The sequence below is a fragment of the Akanthomyces muscarius genome, chromosome 5, assembly GCF_028009165.1.
Source record: "Akanthomyces muscarius strain Ve6 chromosome 5, whole genome shotgun sequence".
NCBI lineage: Eukaryota > Fungi > Ascomycota > Sordariomycetes > Hypocreales > Cordycipitaceae > Akanthomyces > Akanthomyces muscarius.
Window position 1 is genome coordinate 2,576,092 of NC_079245.1, and position 24,388 is coordinate 2,600,479.

A 24,388-nucleotide genomic window follows, 5' to 3' on the forward strand; every position below is an offset into this window, starting at 1 on the left:
TTGTCCGCATCTACTCGAATCGCATAATCGTCAAAGCAAGGTAGCTAATCGTTTCCGCAGTGCTGTAACAGAGTGTCCAGCAACGCGCCAGAGTCTTGTTGTGTTGACGTTCTGTGGAGCCTTGCAGGTTCGGGATGGTGGGGCTGGCCCGACTTGCTTCAGCGGGTCTGGAGCTTAACGCGTGCTGCCGACTCCAACGCGTCTCCCAGGCTGGTACTCGCACGCTATCCGGGACATTTTACAGCGAGCATCGTCAATCTATCTTTGCCGCGTTGCAAACTCCTTTCTATTCCAAGCTCAATACTCGCAATTCATACAGGAACTCCAACATGGCCGAGTCTCAAGAAGACACTCCCGTGGACATCAAAGCTGGCGCCTTCGTCCCGCCGTCTATTCACAGCGAGCCACTGCTCGTCGGCCAGTCCTACTCGCACTTTTCGCCCGTACCGCCGTCTCTCCTCCCGCAAGATCCCTCGAATCCCGCCTCCGCGACGCCATGCTGCCTCGGCGTCGACGAGGCCGGTCGCGGGCCCGTCCTCGGCCCCATGGTCTACGGCGTCTTCTACCTGCCCATCTCGCAGTCCGACCCCCTGCTCCGCGAGGCGCACCACTTTGACGACTCCAAGGTGCTCACGGCCACGGTGCGCTCCTCGCTCATGGAGACGCTCTGCTCGACCGGGTCCGATCTCCACGACGCCTGCGGCTGGGCGACGACGGCGCTCTCGGCGCGCGACATTGGCGCCAACATGCTCAAGCCCGTCGGCGTCTACAACCTCAACGCGCAGGCCATGGACGCCACCATCGACCTGATCAAGGGCGTCTACGCGCGCGGCGTCAACATCCAGGAGATTTACGTCGACACCATCGGCCCGCCCGCCACGTACCAGACCAAGCTGCAGCGCATCTTCCCCACCGCAAAGGTCACGGTCGCGAAAAAGGCCGACAGCCTGTACGCCTGCGTCAGCGCGGCCTCGGTCTGCGCAAAAGTCACCCGCGACCTGGCCCTCGAGGCGCTGTACGAGGACCGCAAAGATCCCGCGGACCACGAGGGCGACGACGACGACGGCACAGCCATGGTCTGGGGCTCTGGCTATCCCTCTGACGGACGCTGCACGGGCTGGATGCGCAGCAACCTGCATCCCGTGTTTGGCTGGGGCCCCGAGTGCCGCTTCAGCTGGGGCACGGCCAAGGACATGCTCGAGGCAAAGGGCGCCGGCGTCAAGGTTGAGTGGCCGGCGGATGACGACGGCGAGACGAGTCGCGTGACCGACTTTTTCGTCTCTGGTGACCAGGACACGAATGAGCTTGGGTACTGGTTTGGTACGCCAGCTGGTCTAGAGGCGTTTTGAGATCACCACCGGATAAACAATGGTGACGATGACTTGTAAATCGGGGCATATCTATACATGGAGTGGAGTTTCGGCAGGCGCAAGGGTTTATTTAGCATTTAAAATCATTGCACGGTATTATTTATTGACTAATATTGAAACAGTTCGTAAGGCATCTATGTATGTTCCTTGCTCCAAGTCAAGACACCCGTTGCATGATTTCTAAATTTTTCAACATGTGTTTTTTTCTTAATCCGTTTATCCTCAAATGTCATCATCATCATCGTCTTTCTTCGCAGGAGCAGCCGTCTTCTTACCGCGGCTGTCGAGCGTATCCATGCCGATGCTGTCGTCTCTGCTTTGGTCCGCGGGGACGGCAAGAGCCTGGCGCGCCATGTCCGAGTTGGCAATGAACTCGCGCAGGGAGTGCTTGGCAATATCCATGCCCTGGTTGACGGCAGCATTGCTCATCTGCATCATGGGACCCAAGAGGTTAAGTGTGTAGGCGACATATGTGCCTCCAGCAATGAGTAACAAAAGGATGAACAGGAAAGGGTTGCGCAGAACTAGATAAATTGTCAGTATTTTCCCGCGAGATTTGGGCAGGGGCCAGCTTACCCATCCAGATTTCGTTCCAACCAAGTGCCAAAAGAATACCGTAAAAGTACAGAGGAACTTGCGCAACGCCACCAATGGCGCCACGCTTGGCCTCGACGTAGACGCCATCGGCCGTCTTCTTGAATCGTACAACGAGGTCTTGGCGCTTGCTCTCGCTCAACACCGTCATTTCCTCTTCCAGGCTCTTGCCTTCCTCCTCATCAACGCCACCAATAGGGGCCAGATCCTCCTCATCACCGGCCTCAACGCCGGCCGGTTGGTGGCCGATGAAGCTCACGAGATCGGGGGGTGCATAGGTTGACGATAGACGGAAGCGAGAGAGCAAAGGAATCAAGGTCAGTGTCGATTCTCTGGCCTTTGTATACACGCCCTCAATGTCATCGGTGGGGCGCCAAATGCGAGGAACACCGGCCTCGTCGTAGCGGAACTTGTCTTCAAAGTTCTCTCTAAGCTTCAGGAGAATGTTGCCCTCCATGACCTCTTCTTCAATTTTTTCTCGAAGACCAACCCAGCTCTTACGACGCAGACGCCACAGCCCGACAACGACCTCTTCCTCGCTAGCATCGAAGCTCTTTGCGCGGTCAACGAAACGGCTTTCAGCCTCGTTGACAATGTCGGTGAAGACGTTCCAGATGCGGTCCCATAGATCCTTTTCAGTATCTGGCTTCTCGCCTTCCTCTGGAGCGCCCGATCCACCTCTGCCAGATCCGAGCTTGTTGAATTCAACACCGATGGCATCGCCAAGGCGGGACTTGACCCAGCGTTCTACGCGCGTAGCGAGGCGTCGCATCTCCTCCTTGCGCAGTCTGCCGCTGACCTCATCGAGATCAGCTTCGTACAGCTGGTACTGGGGTTTGAAGTTGGTCCAAGGGACACCCTGAATAGCAAGGCTCTGGGCTTCAGTCTTGAAAACTTTGAGGGCCTTTTCCTTTTCGCTTGAGACGATTTCGGCAAACTCATAGCCGCCGCCAGCCTTCTGGCCAGCTTTGACCTGGCTGCTAACAGCGTCGGTAAAAGCAGCGACACCACCCTTGTGAGAGGCAGCCAGCTGACCTTGATACAGAGTCTTGAGCCGACCATCAATCTTGCTCTCGAGTTCGATGCGCTTCTCGCCGTACACCTTCTTGTGATAGCGGCTAGCCTGAGTTTGGAAAGCATTGACACACTTTTGACGAGCCTCGCTGCCGGTGACACCAAGATTGGCGAGCACCAGAATCTTACCCAGGTTGGATGCCTCCACTTGCTTCTCCTCTAGGGGAGCAAGGATGACGTCAAACGCCGCAATTACCTCTTTGGCGATTTCATCGCATCGGAACTGGGCCAGGAGCTCCTGCTGAGTGGGGAGATCGAGATCCTTGTTGTGGACAATTTGGTCCCAGATACCCTCGGCGTAAACAGAAAAGCCGTCTGCGGGGATTCGGCGGTGGTAATCGGGTAAAAAGATACCACCCTGCAGCTCTTCCTCGCCGTGGGTGCCGTTTTCCTTGGAGCCGGATCGGTTCGCAGGAGAGAATCTCGCACCGAGTTTTCTGACCTCTTCGACGAACTTTTCGGCCTGCAGAATCTTGTGGGGAAGAGCAGCGAAGCCAAAATCAAAGTAGTCTTCAATCTTGGCGCCCTCGAGACCGGACGGCTTGGAGATCGAGGTCCAAATCTTAGTCAAATCTTGGATCAAAGTCGTCTGGAGGTTCGCAAGGGGCGTGTTTCCAAGGTGGTCTCGAATAACGAAAAAGAGGAGCGATCGTGGGGTGGACCTAAAATTGATTAGCTGGTGCTACAACGCCCGGCTAGGCAATCGTGGGGAGCATACTGCTTGTCCTTGAGGAATAGTTGTAAGTTGACTTCGAAGACGGTCTTCAGGAGACCCATATTGGCGCCCTGGTACAGACCGACCTGGTGCTCCCAAATGTTGACAATGAGGACTTCGCTGGTGGCGAGCGCAAAGAGGGCGCTCTTTCGCTCAAAGTCCTGATCCTCGCCACGTTCGCGACCGTCGGTACCTTCGACGTCCATGACGAGGATGTTGTCGGCCATCTTCTTGCCGGCACTCTCGATTCGCTTGTTCTTGGACATCCAGATGCCCTTGGTCGTCTGGCGACGCTCCGTCTCCGACATGACGGAGAACTCGGTGCCGAAGAGATTGTTGAGAAGCGTCGACTTGCCGGTGGACTGGGAGCCGAAGACGGAGATGAGGTGGTAGTTGAAGCCGGCCTCGGCGACGTCCGTCACGCGGAGGTAGTCGGTGATGTTGGTACTGTTGCACGGAGATGCTGGTCAGCCTGGGTTATCTTAGGCGCGGAGGCGGCGCATCGAGCGGCAGGGTGCCGATGATGCGCACCGCCCCGGGAGCAGGGGGTGCAAGGTAGCACAAACTTGAATTCCTTGTCCTCGTCAATAACCTGGACGCCATGCTCGTAGTTGCCATCGGTGGGCTTTTCGCCGACGGCCGCAAAGTGGTTGTTCATGATGTCGTCGGCAGTGGCGTGGTTGCCGGGGAGGCGAGCTCGGTAATGGGGGTTTTCGAAGTCGCAGTCAGGGAAGACGGGGAGCGATGAGAGTTGGCATGCCCCTTGGAAGAGCGTAAGGGCGTAAATTATATTCGGAGATTGATGAAAGGATTGCGGGAGTGCAATGGGGGACGCAGGAAGCTCGCCGCAAGAGTGTTGGGGGAGCCGAGGGTAGCAAGTTCAGTGATCAGAGGTTGTGACCACATAGACGCTTGTGATGCGAGCTTGAGCAGCCACATGCGCCTGTCGCACTCCGACGCCACAAGGTGGTTGGGCGCCACCCTTATGATTACGAACCCTAGCCACTAGCCTCGCCTCCTTGCGCATATGAACCAATAGGTAAACCAGATGATGCCCAAAGGTTCACCAGCATCGATTTCATCATTTCGTTATTTGCTGCGAGTATTTTTATTGCTTTATGTTGAGTTTGCAGCATTTGCGTGGCTTCGAAACTTAGGCTGCGCGACGCCACGTCACGTATGGCCGACTCTCTCCCACAATGTCTGTACTGGCACCAGGAATGCCGACTCGGACCAAATAAATTGTTCCAAAACATATTCAACACCCTGCCAGCTTCTGGGAGAAATAACAAAAATCCTTTCCGTCATTTCGGCCAAGAGCTTGACATATCCGTCGCCGACTCCCCCCTCGGGTGCAAATGCGCCACCAATACATGCCAGCCATAACATCAAATCCAAGTCCTCTTCCCAGATCTCTTCATCTCGAGTCCGATTGAGCTCCCGGAATAGCTGTTCCGAAATGTGGCTCTGCAGGTCACAAATCAGCGCCGCCACTGCCACTACCACTGCCAAAGTTCACTTACAGGGATGAATAACCCGCACCACACTGTGCAACACAACATGACAGAGCATATGTACGCCGCGAAACGACAGCTTCGCGCCACTACACCCTCTGCTCTCAAGAGTCCTAATCTGCTCTGGATCGACGCCGTGTGGTTGTTGATGTACGCCATCATCAGCGGATCCCCTCTCTTTGCGCCGGGAATGTTGCGGATGCACTGCAAGGCGTGCAAGTCTTCCAGAATTTCGATGAATTCATCGCCAAGAACGCCTCGTCGTTTAGCGAATCCAGGCGGTGCGCGATAAAAGCTTGGAGAAAATGTATCGCGGGTCCATTGTAGCTCAGCAAAAGTTGTGTGCGAAAAGAGCCGCGGCGACCCTGCCAAAATGGAAGCATTCAAATCTTGCCTAAAATCGTCTCAGCCATAGAAGACACAGAAATGGATGCAAAAGGATAGTACCAGAATATCGCCCGCTTTATACCCGCGGTGAGGTATATGCCTCGCTCTTTGCAAATAGTGAGCAGCTGCTGCACAGCACCCATGTGCAATTGAACCTGACCTCTTCTCCCCATGCGGGCCTACAATCATTAATTTGACAACTTAATTCGATGTCTCGATTAAACTCACCTCGATCCCTGCAAGTAGAAGAATTGCTCCAATCGTGGTTTCAGAAGTGGCTTCTTCCACGCGATCCATTCGCTTGCGAATACCAACAATCGCGTGCTGCTGGTACCCAAGCCGTTCCTTGTCCATCTTGCTGCCAGTCACTGCGGAGACCAAGGCTAGCATCACAGCATTGACAAGCGTTGGGTCGACCAGCCCCTCACGGAATACTGCTTGAAAACTCTGAAAAGCAAGCGGTTTCGAAACGCTAAACACGGGCTCAGGGGCTTGTCTTCCTCTATCTACAACAAAAAGTATTAATGCTAAACATGCATTATCGTTTACATGTTCAAGACTTACAGTCATCTAGCAACACCCGCAACCTTGATGAATCAACGGCCAAGGACTCGAATGGGTCAAATGCGTCAGCTGAAGGAGACCATATGGGCGCAGCAGCTAGAGAAATTTCATTTATCGAATGCGGAAGCCTACTGTCCGTAGATACGCAGCGCATTGTGTGGAAATTCTGTTGCGAGTCCTGCTGGCTCTTTCGCTTCCTCATTAATCCTTGCTTGACTGCATGCGAGCGGGCCTGTCGCCGGCATTTCGAATCTCGCCGTTGATCCGGCGCCGGAACTGACACGAATTGAAACCTCTCCTCGTCTTTTCACACGTGGTTATTAGCTCAAATGAGTTCATTCGAAGGGGGGATTGGCCACATACTAGCCGAGTTATCTTGGCCCTCATTGCGAGTGACCATAGTGATATAGAATGGTGGATTTTCTCTCAGTTAAGCAGTCATCTACCGGCCTTGGTTTCTTGAATCAGATAGAAGCACAAAGCAAGCCACATTTTACACCATGCAGGTACATCACTTTGAACGGCTTGTAGCTTTGACGTGCTTAGAAATCAACATCGAGAGCCGCGCGATCGCCCCGCATAAACGGCTTGCAACCTACTTCCTGTTCGGGAATCATCTCGTTGCCTAAAACGGAAGTATGTTGATCTAAGGCAATTTCATTCTATCGAGAATGACCCTGGCTCTATGATTTTGGCCTTGGTATTACTCGCGATGTGATTTGGTAATCGTCTCCGGGCGAGAGAGAGAATGCAGTATAAAGACCCAGCTTTGCCTCTGCAATAAGTTGCAAGTCTCAGCAAAGAAGTCCCAAGTATTAAAGACTAAGCCTTATCTTCGACAATATGAACGAATCACGCCTCCTGAAGCCCATCAAAATTGGCACCATGCAGCTCACACAGCGTATAGGCATGGCCCCTCTCACTCGCTTTCGCGCCGGCGACGACCGTGTACCCGAGCCCATCATGGCCGAGTACTACGCCCAGCGGTCCGCCGTCCCGGGCACCCTCATCATCAGCGAGGGAACACTCATAGCGCCCTCCGCCTGCGGCGGCTTCGACAACGCGCCCGGTATCTGGAGTCCAGAGCAGATCGCCGGCTGGAGGGCCATTACCGATCGCGTACACGCCAAAGGCTGCTTCATCTACTGCCAGCTCTTTGCCATGGGTCGCGTGGCCACTGTCGACGGCGCCAGAAAGGACAAAGTCGACATTGTGGGACCGAGCCCGATTGCCATGGACGACGAGGCGCCTGTTCCACGCGCCATGGCGCTGCACGAAATTCGGCAGACTATTGGGGATTTTGTATCCGCTGCTAAAAATGCCATCGCGGCTGGCTTTGATGGCGTCGAGTGCCACGGTGCAAACGGCTACTTGGCGGATCAGTTTATTCAAGATGTGAGTAACCAGCGCGACGACAAATACGGCGGCAGCGTTGAGAACAGATCCCGCTTCATTCTTGAAATTGTCGACGCTGTTGCCAAAGCCATCGGCCCCGAGCGAGTCGGCCTACGCCTCAGCCCGTGGAGTACGTTTCAAGGCATGAAGATGAGAGATCCTGTCCCACAGTTTGCGGATGTTATAACAAAGGCAAACAAATTGAATCTGGCATTCCTGCACTTGGTTGAGTCTCGCATGGCTGGCGCTGCTGACTCCTCCGGCACAGAGCCGTTGGACTTTGCTTATGAGTTTTGGGATGGACCGCTTCTTGTTGCAGGTGGATACAAGCTACCTGATGCAGTCAGGCTTGTCGACGAGCAACATGCGAAAAAGGACGTCGTTGTTATGTTTGGAAGATACTTCATTGCCAATCCTGATCTTGTCTATCGCATCAAGCGAGGTCTTCAGCTCACTGAATACAGGCGTGACACATTCTACACCAACGAGTCTGCTGGCTACACTGACTATCCTTTCAGTGCTGAGTACTTGTCTAGTCCAGCGGCTTAGCGAGATAGCGACAGTCGTCAATTTGAATGGGACAAAGATGCCTATGTATGTGGTACCTACAACAGTGTGAAAATATAGAGTACGCTGAGCTATGATAATTACAATGATCCCGTTCAAACAGCTTCCCCAGGGAGTATCTCTTTATATGGCTGTCTCTGGTGAAGTGGTTTCATCACCATACCTCTGTCATCGTGACGCGACGTCTTACCTCGAAGTAAGTACCACAGATACGGCTCGCGAATCACGACGTCCTCCTTCTGGCCACTAGTGGACTTCTCTTTGCCAAGTATCACGTTGCCCATGAAGAGACACGCAATACATGACAGGGCCATGAACGGAATAATGGAAACATAGGCCCAAATCACACCGTTCTTGACGCTGCCGACCGAGTCTTCCGAATAGTCGCCATACTTCACGTCCAGCCCCGATGTGTTATTGAAGACCGCGGACATAATGGTAAGGCCAAGCGTGCCGCCAAAAGGCACCGCAATTCCGACGAGCGCCAGGACGGATGCGCGATGTGCCTTGAAGAGACCAATGCCGTGAAGAGGTGCCACCATAAATTTTAGGCCCATGCCTACACCCGCAAGAGCCATCATGCCAAAGATGATTGGCGAGTGCCCCCTGTGCATCGCCCAGGCCAAACACGCGACGCCCACGGTCTCGATGATAGTCCCGAGCAGCAGCGGCGGGTACGTCATGCGTGGCCACTTGTTGCAGAGAAATGCGCACATGTACACGCCAACGCCAATGCCCGGCACAAAGCACAGCAGCTGCAGGCCTGCCTTGTCGGCCTCGTAGTTCTTGACGCGCACGAAAAATGTGTTGCAAAAGTAGAGCACAGAGAACATGCTGATGCCCGTGCCGCACTCAATGTAGAACAGCAGTCCCATGTCCTTGGTAGAGAGCAGTGTCCAGGGGATCATGGGCTTTTGCTTGGGTAGTCTTTCGGCAAGGGATCGCCCAGGTTCCAGCAGCCGCTCCCAGTTGATAAAGGCAGCAAGCAAGACGAAGCCGATGGCGAGGGAAGCAACCACGGGAACAGACCCCCAGGGATAAGTTGCGCCGCCCCATGTGAGACCGAGAATGATGAGGCCGAAACCCGAGATGAACAGAGCCTGGCCACCAAAGTCGATGGTTTTGAGACGCGCCAGGAATTTTGTGCGCCTGCCAGTCTTTAGTGTTTCGTCGAGTTCGGGAATCGGCTGCGGACCGAGAAGGTGTTTTCTCAGCAGGAAGAATACGACGAAGAGACTAAAGATGCCAATAGGCAGGTTTATGGCAAAGCACCAGCGCCAGTTGACTTTGGTAAGGAAGCCTTGCGCGGTACGGTCAGCTGGTGCGATTTCTTACATTGGAGAAAAAAAAGACAACATACCTCCCACGACAGGGCCCAGTCCATAGGCAACCCCTCCGACGATGGAAAAGATGGCCCAGCTTTTTGCGCTCTCTTCGAGAGAGACCTTGTCAGCGAGGATTGTCCGGGTCAAGACACTAAGGCCGGACGCGGAGATGCCCTGGAGCGCTCGTCCGAGAAGCAGCACCGCATAGACGCCTGTCGGCGCGCCTGTGCAGAGGGCGCTTCCGACGACCATGAGTAGAATCGAGGAAGACATGGCCACGTTTCTGCCAAAGACATCGGCAATCTGTGCCCAGAATGGAATGAAGGCGGAGGACGTGAGGTTGAAGGCGGAAACGATCCAGTTTTGCTGGGAAATTTTGTCAAAGTCTTTGGCAATCCAATAAAGCGCGCTGGCAACACTAAAAAGAAATTTTTAGTCAGTTTTCCTTTTGTGTTTCAGGATTTCAACATACATTGTAGAGTCGAGCGCTTGGAGTGCATATGGCCACACCAGGCAGAAGATGAGGAGCCATCTGTACTTTCTTCGCGCCGACGCACTGGCTTTACAACCAGGACAAGGGTGAGGCTGAAGATATCCCCAATGGATGCAAGACGGATATTTTTTCGGTTTTGATTTGCGAAACAGAGAAAGCATTGTGCCTTGTGTCATGTAAGACAGAAGTGTCAGGTCTCGCTAGATTTTGCCCGCGACTTTGATACAGAGCAGCCTTTCAGTTCGCCCTTGAGCAGATCATTTGTGAAAATTCGGAGAGAACGAGAATACTAGAGCCGGAGACGCATCCATATCTTATACACAGGACAGCACAGCAACAGCCCAAGTGCCGTCAGCGGGGCGGGGCTAAGCCTTGCACAGCAACAGCGAATTAGTACGCAGGGCTGAAAGAAATGCCGGGACGCGTAAGATCAAGCTTGATCGAGCATCCCAACTACATCATTCATCCCCTGTGAGTGTAATCCATACAGAGTCCTACGTGAATCGCACAGTCATGAGTGGCTGTGAAGCGTACCGGCGACATGTGGGTCCCGGCAGGGCCATTTTATTTTTCGAATGGCACTCCTAAAAAGGAAATTTCCAGGTAGAGCAGCGCCCTGTGGTGGAAGGCGAGGCGAAACTGCCAAGAATCTAGCTTGGAGTGTCATCGGAAATAGAATTGGCGCCATTGTCATCTCCTCAGGTGGATATGTGTTCAAAAACTCGAAACGTTATCCTAAAACGGTAACAGTCGTCGTGCTGTTGGTGGGTAAATAACCTCACTACGGCTAATTTGGCCACCAAGCTTCTCTCACGTACGCTAGCTGTCCGTGCCTACCTCTAGATAACCTCTCTTCTCTTTGTTATTATCCTCCTCTTGTGGGCGACACTAACGTTATGGTTGGAGGGTATTTCCGGAGCAGTGAGTCTCCTTCAGATAACTTCGCCCCCAGCCCCGAGCCCCGGCCCCAAAAATGCCATTGTCCCGAGGAGTTTCCCTAGGACTGTCTGGAAATGTTACGGAGGTGCCGTCCGATGACTTAAGCCTAACTCAGGGACAAACATACTCCAGGAGCCACCATAACCTCTCCTACGACCACAAACGCAATAGTTACCATTCTCTACAACCAATAGCTTTACCACATAGTTAGAGCAGCCAAGAGTCTCCAGCATGCCACCAAAAGCAGCCCAATCACCAGGTAGCAAACGAAAATCCGATGACGGGCCATTCTCAGACACTCCCATTCGTACGTTACTGGCCTGAAGGGTGGGGTTGGGAGCGCTACAGCTACCCAGACGTCGATTTCACCACCCTGTCAGAGGACGAGAGGGCGAAGATGCTCAATGACCTACGACAAGTACTTGGTGATGATGGCATAAGAAGCTTGTCTGTTTTTAGGCGCCAAATAACGCGCGAGTGGAGAGACAAAAGATTAAATGAGCATGGTGTCCCGCCGCCAGAGTATGAAGCGCCGAATTTCCTCAAGCACCAGCAGAAGACAAGGAGCTGGATGGGGCGTCTGCGGAGAATCTGCATCGGTGGCATACTGAAGTGAGGAAGAACAAGGACACACCTGCTGGCATGGATCACGGCAGGTTTTGTGTGCGTCTCCGGAAACCGTCGAGTCGTTGCTTACACTTGAAGACGATAACCTTCCAAACACAAAATCAGCATTCTGGCGCGATGATGCGCCATCTCTACTCGTTGTAATGGAGGCAGTTGAGGTGCATACCCACGGCGACGAAGAAGACGAGTACGATACGAATGGCCCTAATGACGAGGGGAAGTGGTACAAGTCTGTCTTCAAAGTGCCCGTGGAGATCATCGTCGATAGCCCGCGGGACCCTGTTGATGTTCCTTTTATACCGCCCTCGAGGCTCACGAGGCAAGTGAAGGGGAGCGCCGAGCTTGGAGGGGCGATAGATGAGAATTGCACTGAAGATGGATTGACTGAGTTATGGTGGGGGGGTGGCACCATCGCCTCGAGCTCTCCAGAAGAGACGTGTACTCAGAGGACTGTGAGCAGAAAGATCTACACTATCGCAAGCTTTACCTGAATTATGCGTCGGTGGTGTCACGGTTTGGGCGGTTTCCACAGACGAGGGACGAAGCACAGCCTGTGAGCGCGTTTCCAAAGCCCAAGGGCGGAACAGCACCGCTGAGAAAGCGATCGAGTCGAGATCTGGGGATGCCAGTACATGTCGTTGAGCCCATATGACCTCGCGGGACAAAGATTCTCAAAACGCGAGAGACGACAGAGTCAGGTCAACTCGAAGTTGTTTTATCTTGCAAGATCACTGTGGAGGCTCATTACAGCTGATTGTTTTGATCGAGACGAGTTGCATAGTCTGCAAAATTCTCAGAGTTTGCCAGCCTCACCTCATTCTCCTCCTCTGAATGGACCGTGGTGTTGGTCCCGCTCCCTACCAGTGTTCATATGGCTCGTCCAACGGAGTCACCTCTAGACGTTCTCCTCCCAGTTCCGTGCTTCCTCTAACATTGCGTGTAATTCTAGAAAGTTCCATAGTAGGGCTTTCCATAGTCTTCCAGAGCTCATTGACAAGCAATTCAATGGGCACCTTGAAGACGGGCTTGTACCAGTTTGCCTCGTTGTTCGGATCTTCGGGATCATACGGCTCGTCGTCGCCATGCGGATTCATAGAGTTTTCCATCAAGACTGCTAGCAAGAACGGTGCCTCGTCGCGAAAGGCCAGAGTCTCGATGGTTGGTAGATCATCTTCATTTGGCGAGAGAACAGAATCTACTGCATCGGAAGACGCGCATAGAAACATGCCAAGATCAAGTATACCTTTCACCTCCTGGTCCTCTTTCAATTTGGTGTAGCGCTCGCGTAAGATGTCGGCATTTGCTCCAGCTAGTTGTCCGTCTTCGATCCAATGTATGGTGAACATCTTACGTGCCTCGGTAACTTCTTCGTACTCTTGTCCGTAGTGGTCCTGTATGACTTGATTAGGGGATATTAACAATAGTGTCAAAGCGAGTCTTAAACTCTCCCCATTTCTCATCCTGGCCATACAGCGCAGCGCGAAAGGCATAGAACCCCCAAGGGCCGCCGTTGCAGCGTCGACGCCATTGCCTCAGGTAGTCGGGCACCTTGTACTCTGGAGGCGGCGCGTTGGCCAAATCTTGCTCATTCTCCCGACTTGCCGTTTCTTTCTCAATTATATAATCCATCAGCTCTTCGAATCCATCGTCACCCATGGCATCGCGGATGCCATCTCGAATCTTCTCCTGTTCCTCCACGGAAAGGACGGTAATGTCTTCATTTGGATCGCTATAACGATCCCAGCCCCATCCTTCTGGCCAATAAGAGCTGGATGCATCAGAATATGGCCCCTCGGTCTTTTCAGTCGATGCTTTGGGAGGCATGATGGCGCTGTGGCATGCGGCCCGGAGCTGCAGCTAAATCGGCCTTGCGAGGGGCAGGCCGGCCAGCAGTGCCTCTGTGGTGTAGACTCGGAACTACATTCGAAGACGAAATTCCCCGCGGTCGCCACTAGCCCAGCACACTAGTAAAATAGAGGGTGAACAGCACTGTGGCTCGCTCCGTAACTAGCCTCTGGCCATAAGCAGGGCGAAATCTTGGGGAACTGTGCTTTGGGGGTAGCACATATATTAATAACTGGTTTCCTACCTCACCAGCAATTTGCCTATTTATGGCTTCTATAGCATAAATTATTTCTATCGCGAAAATTCGGTGGTCACGGCGGTGTACCACGTTAGTCGAGGTAGTGTCAGGGCGTGGCACGTGTAGTTAGTTGCTGGCAGAGCTGCCCCATGGCTAGCCAAGAAGGCAAAACCTCCGGCAGCCCACCGAGAGAGCCTGCTCAAGGAGGCTTCGGCTGAGCCGTTCGGTCGGCGCTGACGCCGGCGCTGTCTCATGCAGGCCAGCCTTCCCTCGGGTTCCTACCCTGTGTTGCTTTTACCAGGCACGTGATGCCGATCAAAAGATTTCCGTGCCTTTGAAGCAGGTACTGCCGTGATTAATTCTCCTTTACGATTTTATTGTCTCTGGCTGCCGACTTAGTGCAGCAAAGAAGAATAGTTGCCAGGGTACCAGCGTTATAGCAGGCTTCCGCCCGTCCGGAGGGCTCCATAGGCTGACGGCAAACACACTGTAGATTGGACATGGCCCGGCCGTTTTGGTCTCCACGCTAGTTACAATTTTGGCGATAGAGATGAACGATATGTAGGTAAGCGCAGGTAAATCGAATGGCTGCCACTGGACCAGTCGGAGGACAGGCGGCAATGGGCCGCATTTAATTGTGGGAGAGACCAAAAGCATGGTTACGTTTGAGGGTAGGGCAATTCCAGGCTTGGAGCCATAGCGGGGAAGCACCGAGTATTGTTACACGCCCTTTGCTGGCGCATTTGAAAAGTTCAACGTGAGGCACATAATGCGCGTAGTTTCTGTCTGTGTGCGAGTAGATGCTACCTCGAGGGGTGTATGATTAGGAGGCTCGGTACAGTGCTTCTACGCTCGGTAGTGAGAAGGAGAGTAATATTATATGGAGCCATAAGCTGCCGTGGTCATTCAAGTAGGGATGCGTCGAGAATCTGGTTGGTGGGTGAGGGGAGTTTCAGGAAGGCTTAGCACAGCACAGCGAGAAAGAGGTCTACAAGAGCTGGAATCGAAAGCTGCAAAAAGGACACCGAAAGACTCGTATATAGACCATTACAAAGAATTTCGGCAAGACGAGGCCTGACGGGAAGCTGGCGATGCTACGTCAAGTGGAACCTTGCCGGTGCTGGTGCCTTTTCGTCTGGGGACTTGAGCCGAAACATCCACTCGCCCGAACAGAGCAGACTGTAGCCCTAGTTGAGTAGAGTGATAGCGTCAGAGACACAGGCATAATAAAGCGAAGACGCTTGCTGGTTGAACGATCTGAGGAAATCGAAGACCCTCCCCCAGTTACGACCTTGTCTTTTGCTACTATACCGAACGATACGTTACGGGCGCCACACTCAAAAGTACACACCACACATTTTATTTTTGGACTTGCTTTCTTCCGCAGCAAGCCATTTTGCAGCTGCCAGATCCGGGCGTCCCTGTGCGTTGCGACAATTTCCAGTGCATGTGAGCCATCTCCATCTACAGCGACTGCAGCAGACTACCACCACCATCACACACACCTCTGCGACGCCTCGAACCTCGCTTCGTAGTATAGCTGAAGTCAGTCAGTTGTCCCATGTGAGACGCCAACCCCAGCTGCTCAGCGCCTAGTTTGCTGCCTGTTCTTCAGCCAAACTAACTCTCGCTAGCTGCAGCACCCCCAGACAGCCAGCCCAGCAGCCGTCTTTCAGCCACTGTAAGCTTTCCCATCACCCGCAGCCTAACAAATGACTACACATCAAGCTGCCGCCAGCTGCCACCACATGCCAGACTTCGCGACAGCCGTTCTGACTGTGTCCCTCCTCCCATCTTCTCTTCCGAGGCCACACCAGCCTTGCTCTGCACTAGGCTGACTCCCATCGCCAGTCTCTGTGCGCAACACCACCGCATCGTCCTTCTCAGCATCCTTATCGCGCGTCCGCTCTTGGCCATCATCTCCGACGCGCTGCACGCCCCCAGAAGCCAAAGACGCAGTCACGAACAGGCACAGGACGACAACCCCTCGCGGTTGCGATAACCACCACTTTTTGCTCGGTAAGTTGCCTTGCCTACTTCATCCCAGGCTCTCCATCCCGAAGTTGTCTTTCTCCGGACCTCTTCCGTCGTTCGGCATCCCGAAAGGCTCCAAAATGCCATGCATACCCGGCCGGGCCTGCGGAGCTCCAGGTCCTCCTCCACCGAAATATCATCAAAGCCCGTCATCCACTCACACTCACCCACGCCCCGGATACACCCCTCACCATGCTTACCTTTTTTCCCCTTGGCCCTTGGCTCTGATATGACTTTGTATTACTCGGCATACTTTGTCCTCGCGAGCCTCTCCCGGGTCAGAACCTACCCCCCTCGCTCTAATACAGCGTCTTCCCCATAACCGTCCCGATCGTGCCTTGTCCACGCCCGCCGATGATTGGGATGCAGCCTCAAACCACCCCCCTGTAATGAGCCGCACCCCTTCACACCCCCATCCCATCCGATCTCACTCCCCGGGCTCGTGCCCATCTGTCTTTATATTATACCGCTTGCCCTCCTCCCCATACCTCACTTCATCTCACTACCTGAAAACCTCAGTCGTGCCTCAACTCGCCGCATCTACACTGGCTCCATCGCAGTCTTGATCTACCAAGACTCTGTTGGTCACCAGTCCTCAAACGTGACATGCCGGCCTACTGCACTCAAGACTGTCACTACTTTTACCGTACCGCCCTGCGCGGTCTCAACATCTGCACCACCGTTTCGCCCCTCTACTCCTAAGAACGCGGATTTACAATCTACTGCACCATACACAACCACCCAGCACTTCATAACTAACCGCCACCATGTCGACTGAAGTTAGAACATTTATCTCTCCTCAGCCTCTCGGCCAGACTCTTGCTGTCGAGCCTTCGCCATTCGCTAGTACTCCACGAACGCTTGCAACCGATACCCTCAAGCCCGGGGACTTGCGCAAGGACAGCAATACTCCACCTTCGGACTCGGAGAGGCGGCCTTCCGTCTACACAAAGTTCCCAATGTCGAGCGAATCCGGAAAAGGCGGCGTCACCTTTGCCAGCCAGGACAAACTACCCAAGCTTCCCATTCCCGAGCTCGCTTCCACGTGCCGCAGATACATCGAGGCGCTGAAGCCTCTCCAGAACGCGCGCGAGCATTCGGACACACAGCAAGCCGTCGACGAGTTCCTGCGGCGTGATGGCCCGGAATTGCAAGAGAAACTCAAGAACTACGCTCAGGGAAAGACTAGCTACATTGAGCAGTTTTGTAAGTCGAGTTGACTCATTTTGCACAGACTTGAAACTAACAACCCAGGGTACGACTCATACCTCAATTATGACAATCCTGTTGTCCTGAACCTAAACCCCTTCTTCCTGCTCGAAGATGATCCCACGCCAGCCAGAAACAACCAGGTTACCCGTGCGGCGTCGCTTGTCGTCTCGGCGCTCGAATTTATTCGCGCTGTCAGAAAGGAGGAGCTCCCCCCCGACATGATCAAGGGGACCCCCCTTTGCATGTACCAGTTCTCTCGCCTCTTCGGCACTGCTCGTGTTCCAACCGAGGCCGGCTGCCAGATTGAGCAGGACCCCAACTCCAAGCACATGGTTGTCATGTGCCACGGCCAGGTCTACTGGTTCGATATCCTCGACGACAACTCGGACGCCATTATGACGGAGCGCGATATTGCTGTCAACTTGCAGACTATCATTGACGATGCTGTCAAGACTCCCATTCAGGAAGCTGCCAAGGGTGCTATTGGCGTCCTAAGCACAGAAAACCGAAAGGTCTGGTCCGGACTGAGAGATGTTCTGACCCGCGAGCCTGAATCCAACAACGCCGACTGTCTCAACATTGTCGACTCCGCGCTCTTTGCTCTTTGCCTCGACTACAGCGAGCCTACCAGCGTCGCGGATCTCTGTCAAAACATGCTTTGCGGCACTAGTGAGGTTAAGAACGGTGTCCAGATTGGTACCTGTACGAACAGATGGTACGACAAGCTGCAGATTATCGTCTGCAAGAACGGCAGTGCCGGCATCAATTTTGAGCACACCGGTGTCGACGGCCACACTGTTTTGCGCTTCGCTAGCGACGTCTACACGGACACTATTCTTCGATTTGCTCGCTCCATTAACGGCCAGGCCCCTTCACTCTGGACTTCCACCAGCCCTGATCCTTCCAAACGCGATCCTGAAAGCTTTGGCGACGTCAACACTACCCCTCGCAAGCTGAGCTGGGATATGAAACCTGAACTGAGCATCGCTGTCCGCTTCGCCGAGACTCGTCTGGCCGATCTTATTGAGCAAAACGAATTCCAGTGCCTCGACTTTGGTACCTACGGCAAGAGTTTTATCACTTCCATGGGCTTCTCCCCTGATGCCTACGTCCAGATGGCCTTCCAGGCAGCATACTACGGTCTTTACGGACGTGTCGAATGCACTTACGAGCCCGCCATGACCAAGGTCTACCTTCACGGCCGCACCGAGGCCGTCCGTCCCGTGACCGATGAATCCGTCAACTTTGTACAGACTTTCTGGGGCGACAACCCCATCGAAAAGAAGTTGGAGGCACTCAGGGCCGCCTGCCAGAAGCACACCGCAAACACGCGCACGTGCGCCAAGGCCGAAGGATGCGATAGACACTTGTACGCCCTCTACTGCGTCTGGCAAAAGTATGTGGATGGCTTCTATAGCGACATGTCCAGCGGCGAGAGCTACGGCACCTCCAGCCCCCGCGATGCCTTTTCTGACGGCGAGGAACCTTCCAACGCCTCGGATGCGGCCGTCGAAGTCGCGCGCCCCACGCGTGGCCGTGGCGACAGCACAGGCTCCCGCTCGCGCGGCTCCTCCAATCAAGAGCTACCTCTGCTCTTTGCCGATAGCGGCTGGGACAAGCTCAACACGACGGTGCTGTCCACCTCCAACTGCGGCAACCCGGCGCTGCGCCATTTCGGCTTTGGTCCCACGTCGGGAGAGGGCTTCGGCATCGGCTACATCATCAAGGATGAGGGCATCTCCATCTGCGTCTCCTCCAAGCATCGCCAGACCAAGCGCTTCGTCGCCGCCCTCGAGAGCTACCTGCTCGAGATCCGCCGCGTCCTGCGCCTCTCCAACCGCAAGTCCTCCACCGCCAAGGTCAGCCGCGCCCGCGAGGCCGAATCGGCCCGCCCGCACCAGTCCAGCACCGCGAGCCGCGTCAAGAACCGCGGCCGTCCGTTGACCGGCACCGAACCCATCAAGGGCGCCGCTGCCGAGGCGCAGTCCCAGTCTGCCGTGGCTGACGACAGCACGCCTGCCAGCGACGACGATGAACTAGGCGGATGTAAGTCAATATTACTATCTGCACCTTCTCCTGCTACCGTTCTTTTTTTTTCTCTATCTGTTTTGTACAGCTGCTAACGCGATTACGACGTTTTACAGACGGATTCTTCGACGCAGGCATGCTTCTGCAGGCGCTTAAAGCCCGTGAGGCTATGGAGGCGCGCAAGGCGGAAGCCGCCGCCGATACCGTGGAGCAGACGAAGCCTTCTGAGCGAGCGGCCGTGCAAGCGAGACGCCGTGGCGATGTTGGTAAGAAGTTGCGCCTGGCTGAATAAGTCCGGCGCCGGAGAAGGGTGTCTAGTCTACGAGCCGTGGATCTTGTGGATTTAACTTTTTGCGAAGAAACCTGGATATGTATGATACCTAACGTGATGATGAGAATGGAAAATACCACGGCAATACATGGACTGTAATTCGCCAAAGTGACCTGACGTACTGTTAGCGCAAAGTGACTTTATGCTGCATCAACGGCCATACTAGATAACACAACACCAAGAAATGTGCTAGAAACGTAGTTGCATAGGAGAAAAGAAAAATGTATTCTTCTCTGTCAACATCATCTCACATAGTATTTAAGCTGCTTATATGTTTTTTGTATAGCAGTGGATTAAATGTAAGAAACACTTGCATATTTCCTCGCCGCACTCGGTGAGCCTCCATCAAGCGTCGACGCACGAGCGCCGGTATAAGACTATTGCGAGTGTGCCTGCCCATCATCAGAAAGTCTATGAGACATGGCTGCCTACACTAGTCACTCATTCATTTATTGCACCAGCATGGCGACCGACTAGGCGCGCCTGCTACACACGCCTGGCTGTTCGGGTGACCCCGCCATCCCTCCCTCCTTGAGCTCAGCCTCACCCCAGGCACGAGCCATCGGTTGGTTGCAGGCGTCACAAACATCTTTTTTTCATCTAATGCTGGTCATGGGTCCCCGAAAGCCTCGTGTCGCCAAGGATTTATTACCAGTGCGCTCGACGGCTGAGCGAGGAAAAGTACGCCACTTAGCATGAACATAGACCCGGCGTCATGGATGCTCTCGCAGCGCTCTCTCTCGCGTCCACGCTGATGCGATTTGCCGAGTACGGGAGCAAATTACTGTCTCAGGCACCCAAGTTGTACGAGCCCGCCTACGGTTCACTCACCGACAGCATAGACGTCGATGTCCTCGTCCGAGACTTACTGTCTCTGAAGCAGAGCCTCCAGCGACAGGCGCCTACGAGATATGCACCCACCAAGCACACCACTGATACGCAGAATTACAAGGCGCTCGAGGCGCTGTGCGCGCGATGCGTGGGCGCGGCGCAGGATCTGCTCGCGCATCTAACTCGGTTGAAGACGAAACCCAAAGCCACGAAACAGCATCTCTCGCAGAAGAAAGCGCAGCCAGATAAATGGCGGTCGCTCCTGGGTGCCGATGGATTGGAAGCGCTGGACAACCAGCAGCAGCCTGCGATGATGGAGTTCCGGGCCTGGGTTGGCTTTCACACGGCACTCCGCGCGGTGTGGAACAGGCAAGAAATGGAGGCTTTGGAGGATAGTTTATGGCATGTTCGAAAGGATATTCAATTTCAGATGCTTGCATCAATTCGGTATGCATGATCGTCAACTTTCTATGGCACTGGCTTACACAACTAGTGGCGCTTTTGGCCAGCTTGCAGGGCAACGATCTCAGACGTCGCACGAGCTCAAGAAATTTGCGACGTGCATGCTGGATTCATTTTACAAGAGCGAAGACGCTTTTGTTTCCCAAATGCAAGTTCAATCTCAGCGACTGCTCCAGCTTGACGAGTCCGACAAAGACGACGACGACGACGACGACCCTTTTGGGATATCAGTGGGCGACATACTCCACGGCGTCGGCTCCCTGCAAACGCCCGAACACGCCAGAAACTGCAAAGAGCCACGAGTCACAAACTTGCGAGTGGAGAATGAGTTGCGTACTGTCATCAGCGAGACCTGCGTCCTCGAAAGCCTCTCCTTTGCGACCATGGTTGACCGCCGCGAGAGCGTGGAGAAGGCGCACGCCCGCACCTTTGACTGGATCTACAAGGACGCAGAAAACGCACAAGTGCCCTGGAGCAACTTTGTCGACTGGCTCCGGCATGGCGACGGCATTTACTGGATCAACGGTAAGGTGGGGTGTGGAAAGTCGACCCTCATGCGGTACCTGTATGAGAACAAGACGACGCAGCAGGAGCTCGCGACCTGGGCTGCTGGGCGTCCTTGCGAAGTTTACAGCTTCTTCTTTTGGAACAGCGGCGGCGAACATCAAAAGTCTCAGCTCGGTCTCCTCAGGTCGCTTTTGTTTGATATCTTGCAGCGGCACCGCAGCTTGATGCGCCAGGTCATGCCGGATGTTTGGGGTATGTGGTCAGCGCGCGCTAACGCTGCCCTTGAAGAAAGGCTGCCCTACGATTCCTCGTTTCTGCCGCCGGAACCAGAGACTCTGACGGTTGACGCATTAAGCGAGGTTTTCCAAAAGGTACTTGAACATCTCGGCAAGTCAACCAAGCTGTGTTTCTTTATCGACGGCCTAGATGAGTATGGCGCAGATCACTCGGACATCATTCGCCTCACAACACAGTGCGCTGTGATTCGCAATGTCAAATTCTGCCTCTCAAGCAGACCGCTTCGAGTTTTTGAAGAATCTTTTTCTGGGCTGCCCACCCTACGGTTGCAGGATTTGACACATGGTGACCTGAGTCACTACGTCCTCGATTCCCTGTACCGCCACCCGCGCATGCAGCAGCTGTCACAACCTCAAGCTGCGGAGCTTTCCCATTTGATCCAAGAAGTTGTTACAAAATCTCAAGGGGTCTTTTTATGGGTGAAGCTTGTTGTTCGTTCACTAGTGCACGAATTACCTACGTATGGCAGCATTGCAGACATACGGCATCAAGTGTATGACCTCCCTGGCGAACTCGATGACTTATACACATACATTATAGCCCAAAAAGACTACAAACGCGCCGCGCAGATACTTCAGATATTCATCACAGCCAGAAAACTGTCACCAGAGAAGGTCACCCTTCTTCAGTTGTCTTTTGCCGACGAGGAAGACGAATCACTTGCAGAAGAAGCGCCAATGCTGAAAATCACAATCGACGAAAAGGCTTCGCGATGCCAAGGCATGAATTTTCGACTAAAGAGCATCTGCGCTGGGCTTTTGGAGTCACACGATACGAAATACTCCAGCATGGCTCCTGACGGAAAAGTACTCTTCCTGCATCGCACCGTCTCTGACTGGATCGCCAAGCCAGACGTGTGGGCGGAGCTTCTCGCGCAGACGGCCAACACGAGCTTCAGCCCATCGCTTGCCCTTCTCAAGTCCTGCATCTTGCACCTCAAGGGTCTAGACGTCAGCCCCGCGCGACCGTTTGACATGCGCATCGTCGCTAACGCTGTTGTATATGCCAAAGACGCGGAGACAGAGATCGGTGCAGGATTCCCCAGGCTGTTTGACCAGCTAGACCTCGCCGCTACCTATCAATGGCGGCTCGGCGACTGCGCCGCCGTCTATGAAGTCGACGACCTATCGGACACGAGTAGCAATACAGCCGAAGCACCATCCGAGGGGCGCGGCAGTCCCTCTGAGACACCAGAGCAGCTGCACAGCTATCTACAATCATACCGCGCGTCTGTGATGGCGAGTCAGAGCGGCGTTCTTGGTACAGTGAACCGAGGCACACGCCAGTCTCTAAGTAGACCGTCAAGAGCCACGCCAGCATTCTCACAGAACGAGCTGGCCGCCTCGTACATGTCGTATAAAGAGACCCGTTTCGGCGGCACAGCACGGGAGGAGCCAAAAGACGCAGCGCCGACCCCCCAAAAAGTAGGGACGGACCATGAACACTGGTCTTTTTGTCTCGCGATTCCGGGCCTCATTCCCATGAAAGCCGCCACCAGCTTTTACAACGTGGCGTCCCTCGCGGGGATGAAGTACTACGTTGCGACGAAGGACGCGTCCGCCAACGTCCTAGATCATGATGTCGGCCATCACCTGCTCATGCGGACCGTCGCACCGCCGGCCGCGATGCCCGATACAGGCATTGACCCAGAGAGAATAGAAACGCTGCTCGCGGGCGGCGCGGGTCCAAACTTCGCATACCAGGGCCAGACGCCGTGGGAAGCGGCCCTTGCGGCTGCCGCATCGCACTTTGTGTGTACGCAGGAGCAGGATGAGACGGCGACGACTTTGCGCTACATAAAGGGCTGTGAGAATTGGATCAAAGTGATGGAGGCATTCTTACGACACGATGCTGACCCGTACGCCGAGGTGAAACTTCGGGACATGGAGGATCGGCCGATTGTCTCTCTGTGTGCGCTATTGGAGTCGCATATGCCTCGGTTTCTGGAGCATGAGGCGTTCTCTCTGATGGAGCTGCTGCTAGAGAAGAGGCGAGAAGTCGACCGGAAACAAACTAGTAGACAGAAGAAGGCCCTGGGTATAGATATAGAGGCCAAAACTCCAGTGTCGTCGGCCGAGTGGCCCAATTCTTGGATACCAATTCGCAACAGTGTTGTCTAGCAATTCGGTTGTAATATAGATTCGTGGTAGTTTTTCTCTAATATTACTCATTTCCGTTTTTCCTTCTACTATGCCGAACCTGGTAGCATGCCGCAAATATCTCCGGCGGCTCATGGCCCAACAGTGCGGCGTTCTGTTCTCAACTTCGTCTTTGCTATTCCTCGCCTACACAAGTAAAGAAAGCCAAAAGCAGATAAACCCAAGAGGTAAAAAAGGAAAAAGAACTAAAAACTTGCCGCCCTGAAAACATTTTTAAGAAAAGAAGCCAAGGAAACAGAAACGTATCTGCCCGGGTTTCCCCCATCAATAGCATCGCGTGGCAACCGACCGAGAGTAATCGGTCCGCACCCTTCTCTTGGCCATGCAGTTTTTTGGCAGCATTTTTATGTCTGTAGTTGTCTCGATATCCGCTAGTAACATAAACTAGCCTTGATCGTTATTTCGACAAGGTATTCAGGTAAAGAGAGGACTTGCCAGGCCGAATGTAACTGGTTATCGCGGGCTGCTCTTTCGCTGCCGCAACACCTACAGTACAGGCAGGCTGGTCTTCTCAAGACGAATAGAATGACCGATTTATTATTTCCTTCATCGATTTGTTCTACGGAGCGGTCTTACTCCAGTCTGTTTTCTCGTTTTATTTTTTTATTTTTCCTTGTTTTTCTCCTCTTTTCTGTTGACTATAGCCAACTGGCACCAGCGTCTTTTCTTGCCCTGCCTGCTTGTAGCCTCAGCCATCCACTCATCCCTTGCCAGCTCAAACATTACAGCAGCATCCCAGGCATCTCAGTGATTTCCCTTTTACTCTCTCCACGCATTTGTTCTCTCACTGCGCCATAGCCAGCAGAAGGTGTATCGCATAAGGTAGACCCCGGGGAACGCTGCCCATCCACAAGATTTTGCCTACCCAGCCTCCGACACA

General features: G+C 53.9%; 8 protein-coding genes across 10 annotated transcripts; 4 read left to right on the plus strand and 4 right to left on the minus strand.

Moving 5' to 3' along the window:
* Positions 1-134: 134 nt before the first annotated feature.
* LMH87_010161 (uncharacterized protein) lies at positions 135-1,349 on the plus strand (the record flags this gene model as incomplete). The annotated part of the gene is made up of 1 exon (XM_056197274.1): positions 135-1,349. The coding sequence occupies one exon, from the start codon at positions 135-137 to the stop codon at positions 1,347-1,349; it is 1,215 nt and encodes a 404-aa protein (XP_056054341.1).
* Positions 1,350-1,592: 243 nt separating this feature from the next.
* On the minus strand, positions 1,593-4,411 carry LMH87_010162 (uncharacterized protein; the record flags this gene model as incomplete). Its single annotated transcript, XM_056197275.1, has 5 exons — positions 1,593-1,894; positions 1,947-3,700; positions 3,757-3,764; positions 3,840-4,200; positions 4,320-4,411. The coding sequence occupies 5 exons, from the start codon at positions 4,409-4,411 to the stop codon at positions 1,593-1,595; spliced, it is 2,517 nt and encodes an 838-aa protein (XP_056054342.1).
* A 515-nt stretch (positions 4,412-4,926) lies between these two features.
* On the minus strand, positions 4,927-6,618 carry LMH87_010163 (uncharacterized protein; the record flags this gene model as incomplete). The annotated part of the gene is made up of 7 exons (XM_056197278.1): positions 4,927-5,220; positions 5,277-5,661; positions 5,715-5,833; positions 5,883-6,160; positions 6,219-6,287; positions 6,351-6,521; positions 6,582-6,618. 7 exons carry the CDS (start codon positions 6,616-6,618, stop codon positions 4,927-4,929), a joined length of 1,353 nt encoding a protein of 450 aa, XP_056054343.1.
* Positions 6,619-7,061: 443 nt separating this feature from the next.
* Positions 7,062-8,162, plus strand: LMH87_010164 (uncharacterized protein; the record flags this gene model as incomplete). Its single annotated transcript, XM_056197279.1, has 1 exon — positions 7,062-8,162. The coding sequence occupies one exon, from the start codon at positions 7,062-7,064 to the stop codon at positions 8,160-8,162; it is 1,101 nt and encodes a 366-aa protein (XP_056054344.1).
* Positions 8,163-8,275: 113 nt separating this feature from the next.
* On the minus strand, positions 8,276-10,159 carry LMH87_010165 (uncharacterized protein; the record flags this gene model as incomplete). Its single annotated transcript, XM_056197280.1, has 3 exons — positions 8,276-9,480; positions 9,541-9,923; positions 9,978-10,159. 3 exons carry the CDS (start codon positions 10,157-10,159, stop codon positions 8,276-8,278), a joined length of 1,770 nt encoding a protein of 589 aa, XP_056054345.1.
* Positions 10,160-11,630: 1,471 nt separating this feature from the next.
* Positions 11,631-13,388, minus strand: LMH87_010166 (uncharacterized protein; the record flags this gene model as incomplete). 2 transcript variants are annotated; one of them, XM_056197281.1, is made up of 4 exons in its annotated part: positions 11,631-11,650; positions 11,731-11,843; positions 12,426-12,955; positions 13,167-13,388. In XM_056197281.1, 4 exons carry the CDS (start codon positions 13,386-13,388, stop codon positions 11,631-11,633), a joined length of 885 nt encoding a protein of 294 aa, XP_056054347.1. The 2 variants fall into 2 exon arrangements, with proteins under 2 accessions (XP_056054347.1, XP_056054346.1); XM_056197282.1 differs by lacking the exon at positions 13,167-13,388 and having other exon boundaries at positions 12,426-12,910.
* Positions 13,389-14,563: 1,175 nt separating this feature from the next.
* On the plus strand, positions 14,564-19,213 carry LMH87_010167 (uncharacterized protein; the record flags this gene model as incomplete). Of its 2 annotated transcripts, none has more annotated exons than XM_056197283.1 (8): positions 14,564-14,587; positions 15,188-15,192; positions 15,282-15,328; positions 15,499-15,666; positions 16,462-16,887; positions 16,936-18,262; positions 18,323-18,939; positions 19,038-19,213. In XM_056197283.1, the coding sequence occupies 8 exons, from the start codon at positions 14,564-14,566 to the stop codon at positions 19,211-19,213; spliced, it is 2,790 nt and encodes a 929-aa protein (XP_056054348.1). The 2 variants fall into 2 exon arrangements, with proteins under 2 accessions (XP_056054348.1, XP_056054349.1); XM_056197284.1 differs by lacking the exon at positions 15,188-15,192 and adding an exon at positions 15,202-15,210 and having other exon boundaries at positions 14,564-14,583.
* Positions 19,214-19,967: 754 nt separating this feature from the next.
* Positions 19,968-23,469, plus strand: LMH87_010168 (uncharacterized protein; the record flags this gene model as incomplete). The annotated part of the gene is made up of 2 exons (XM_056197285.1): positions 19,968-20,530; positions 20,577-23,469. 2 exons carry the CDS (start codon positions 19,968-19,970, stop codon positions 23,467-23,469), a joined length of 3,456 nt encoding a protein of 1,151 aa, XP_056054350.1.
* Positions 23,470-24,388: the final 919 nt, after the last annotated feature.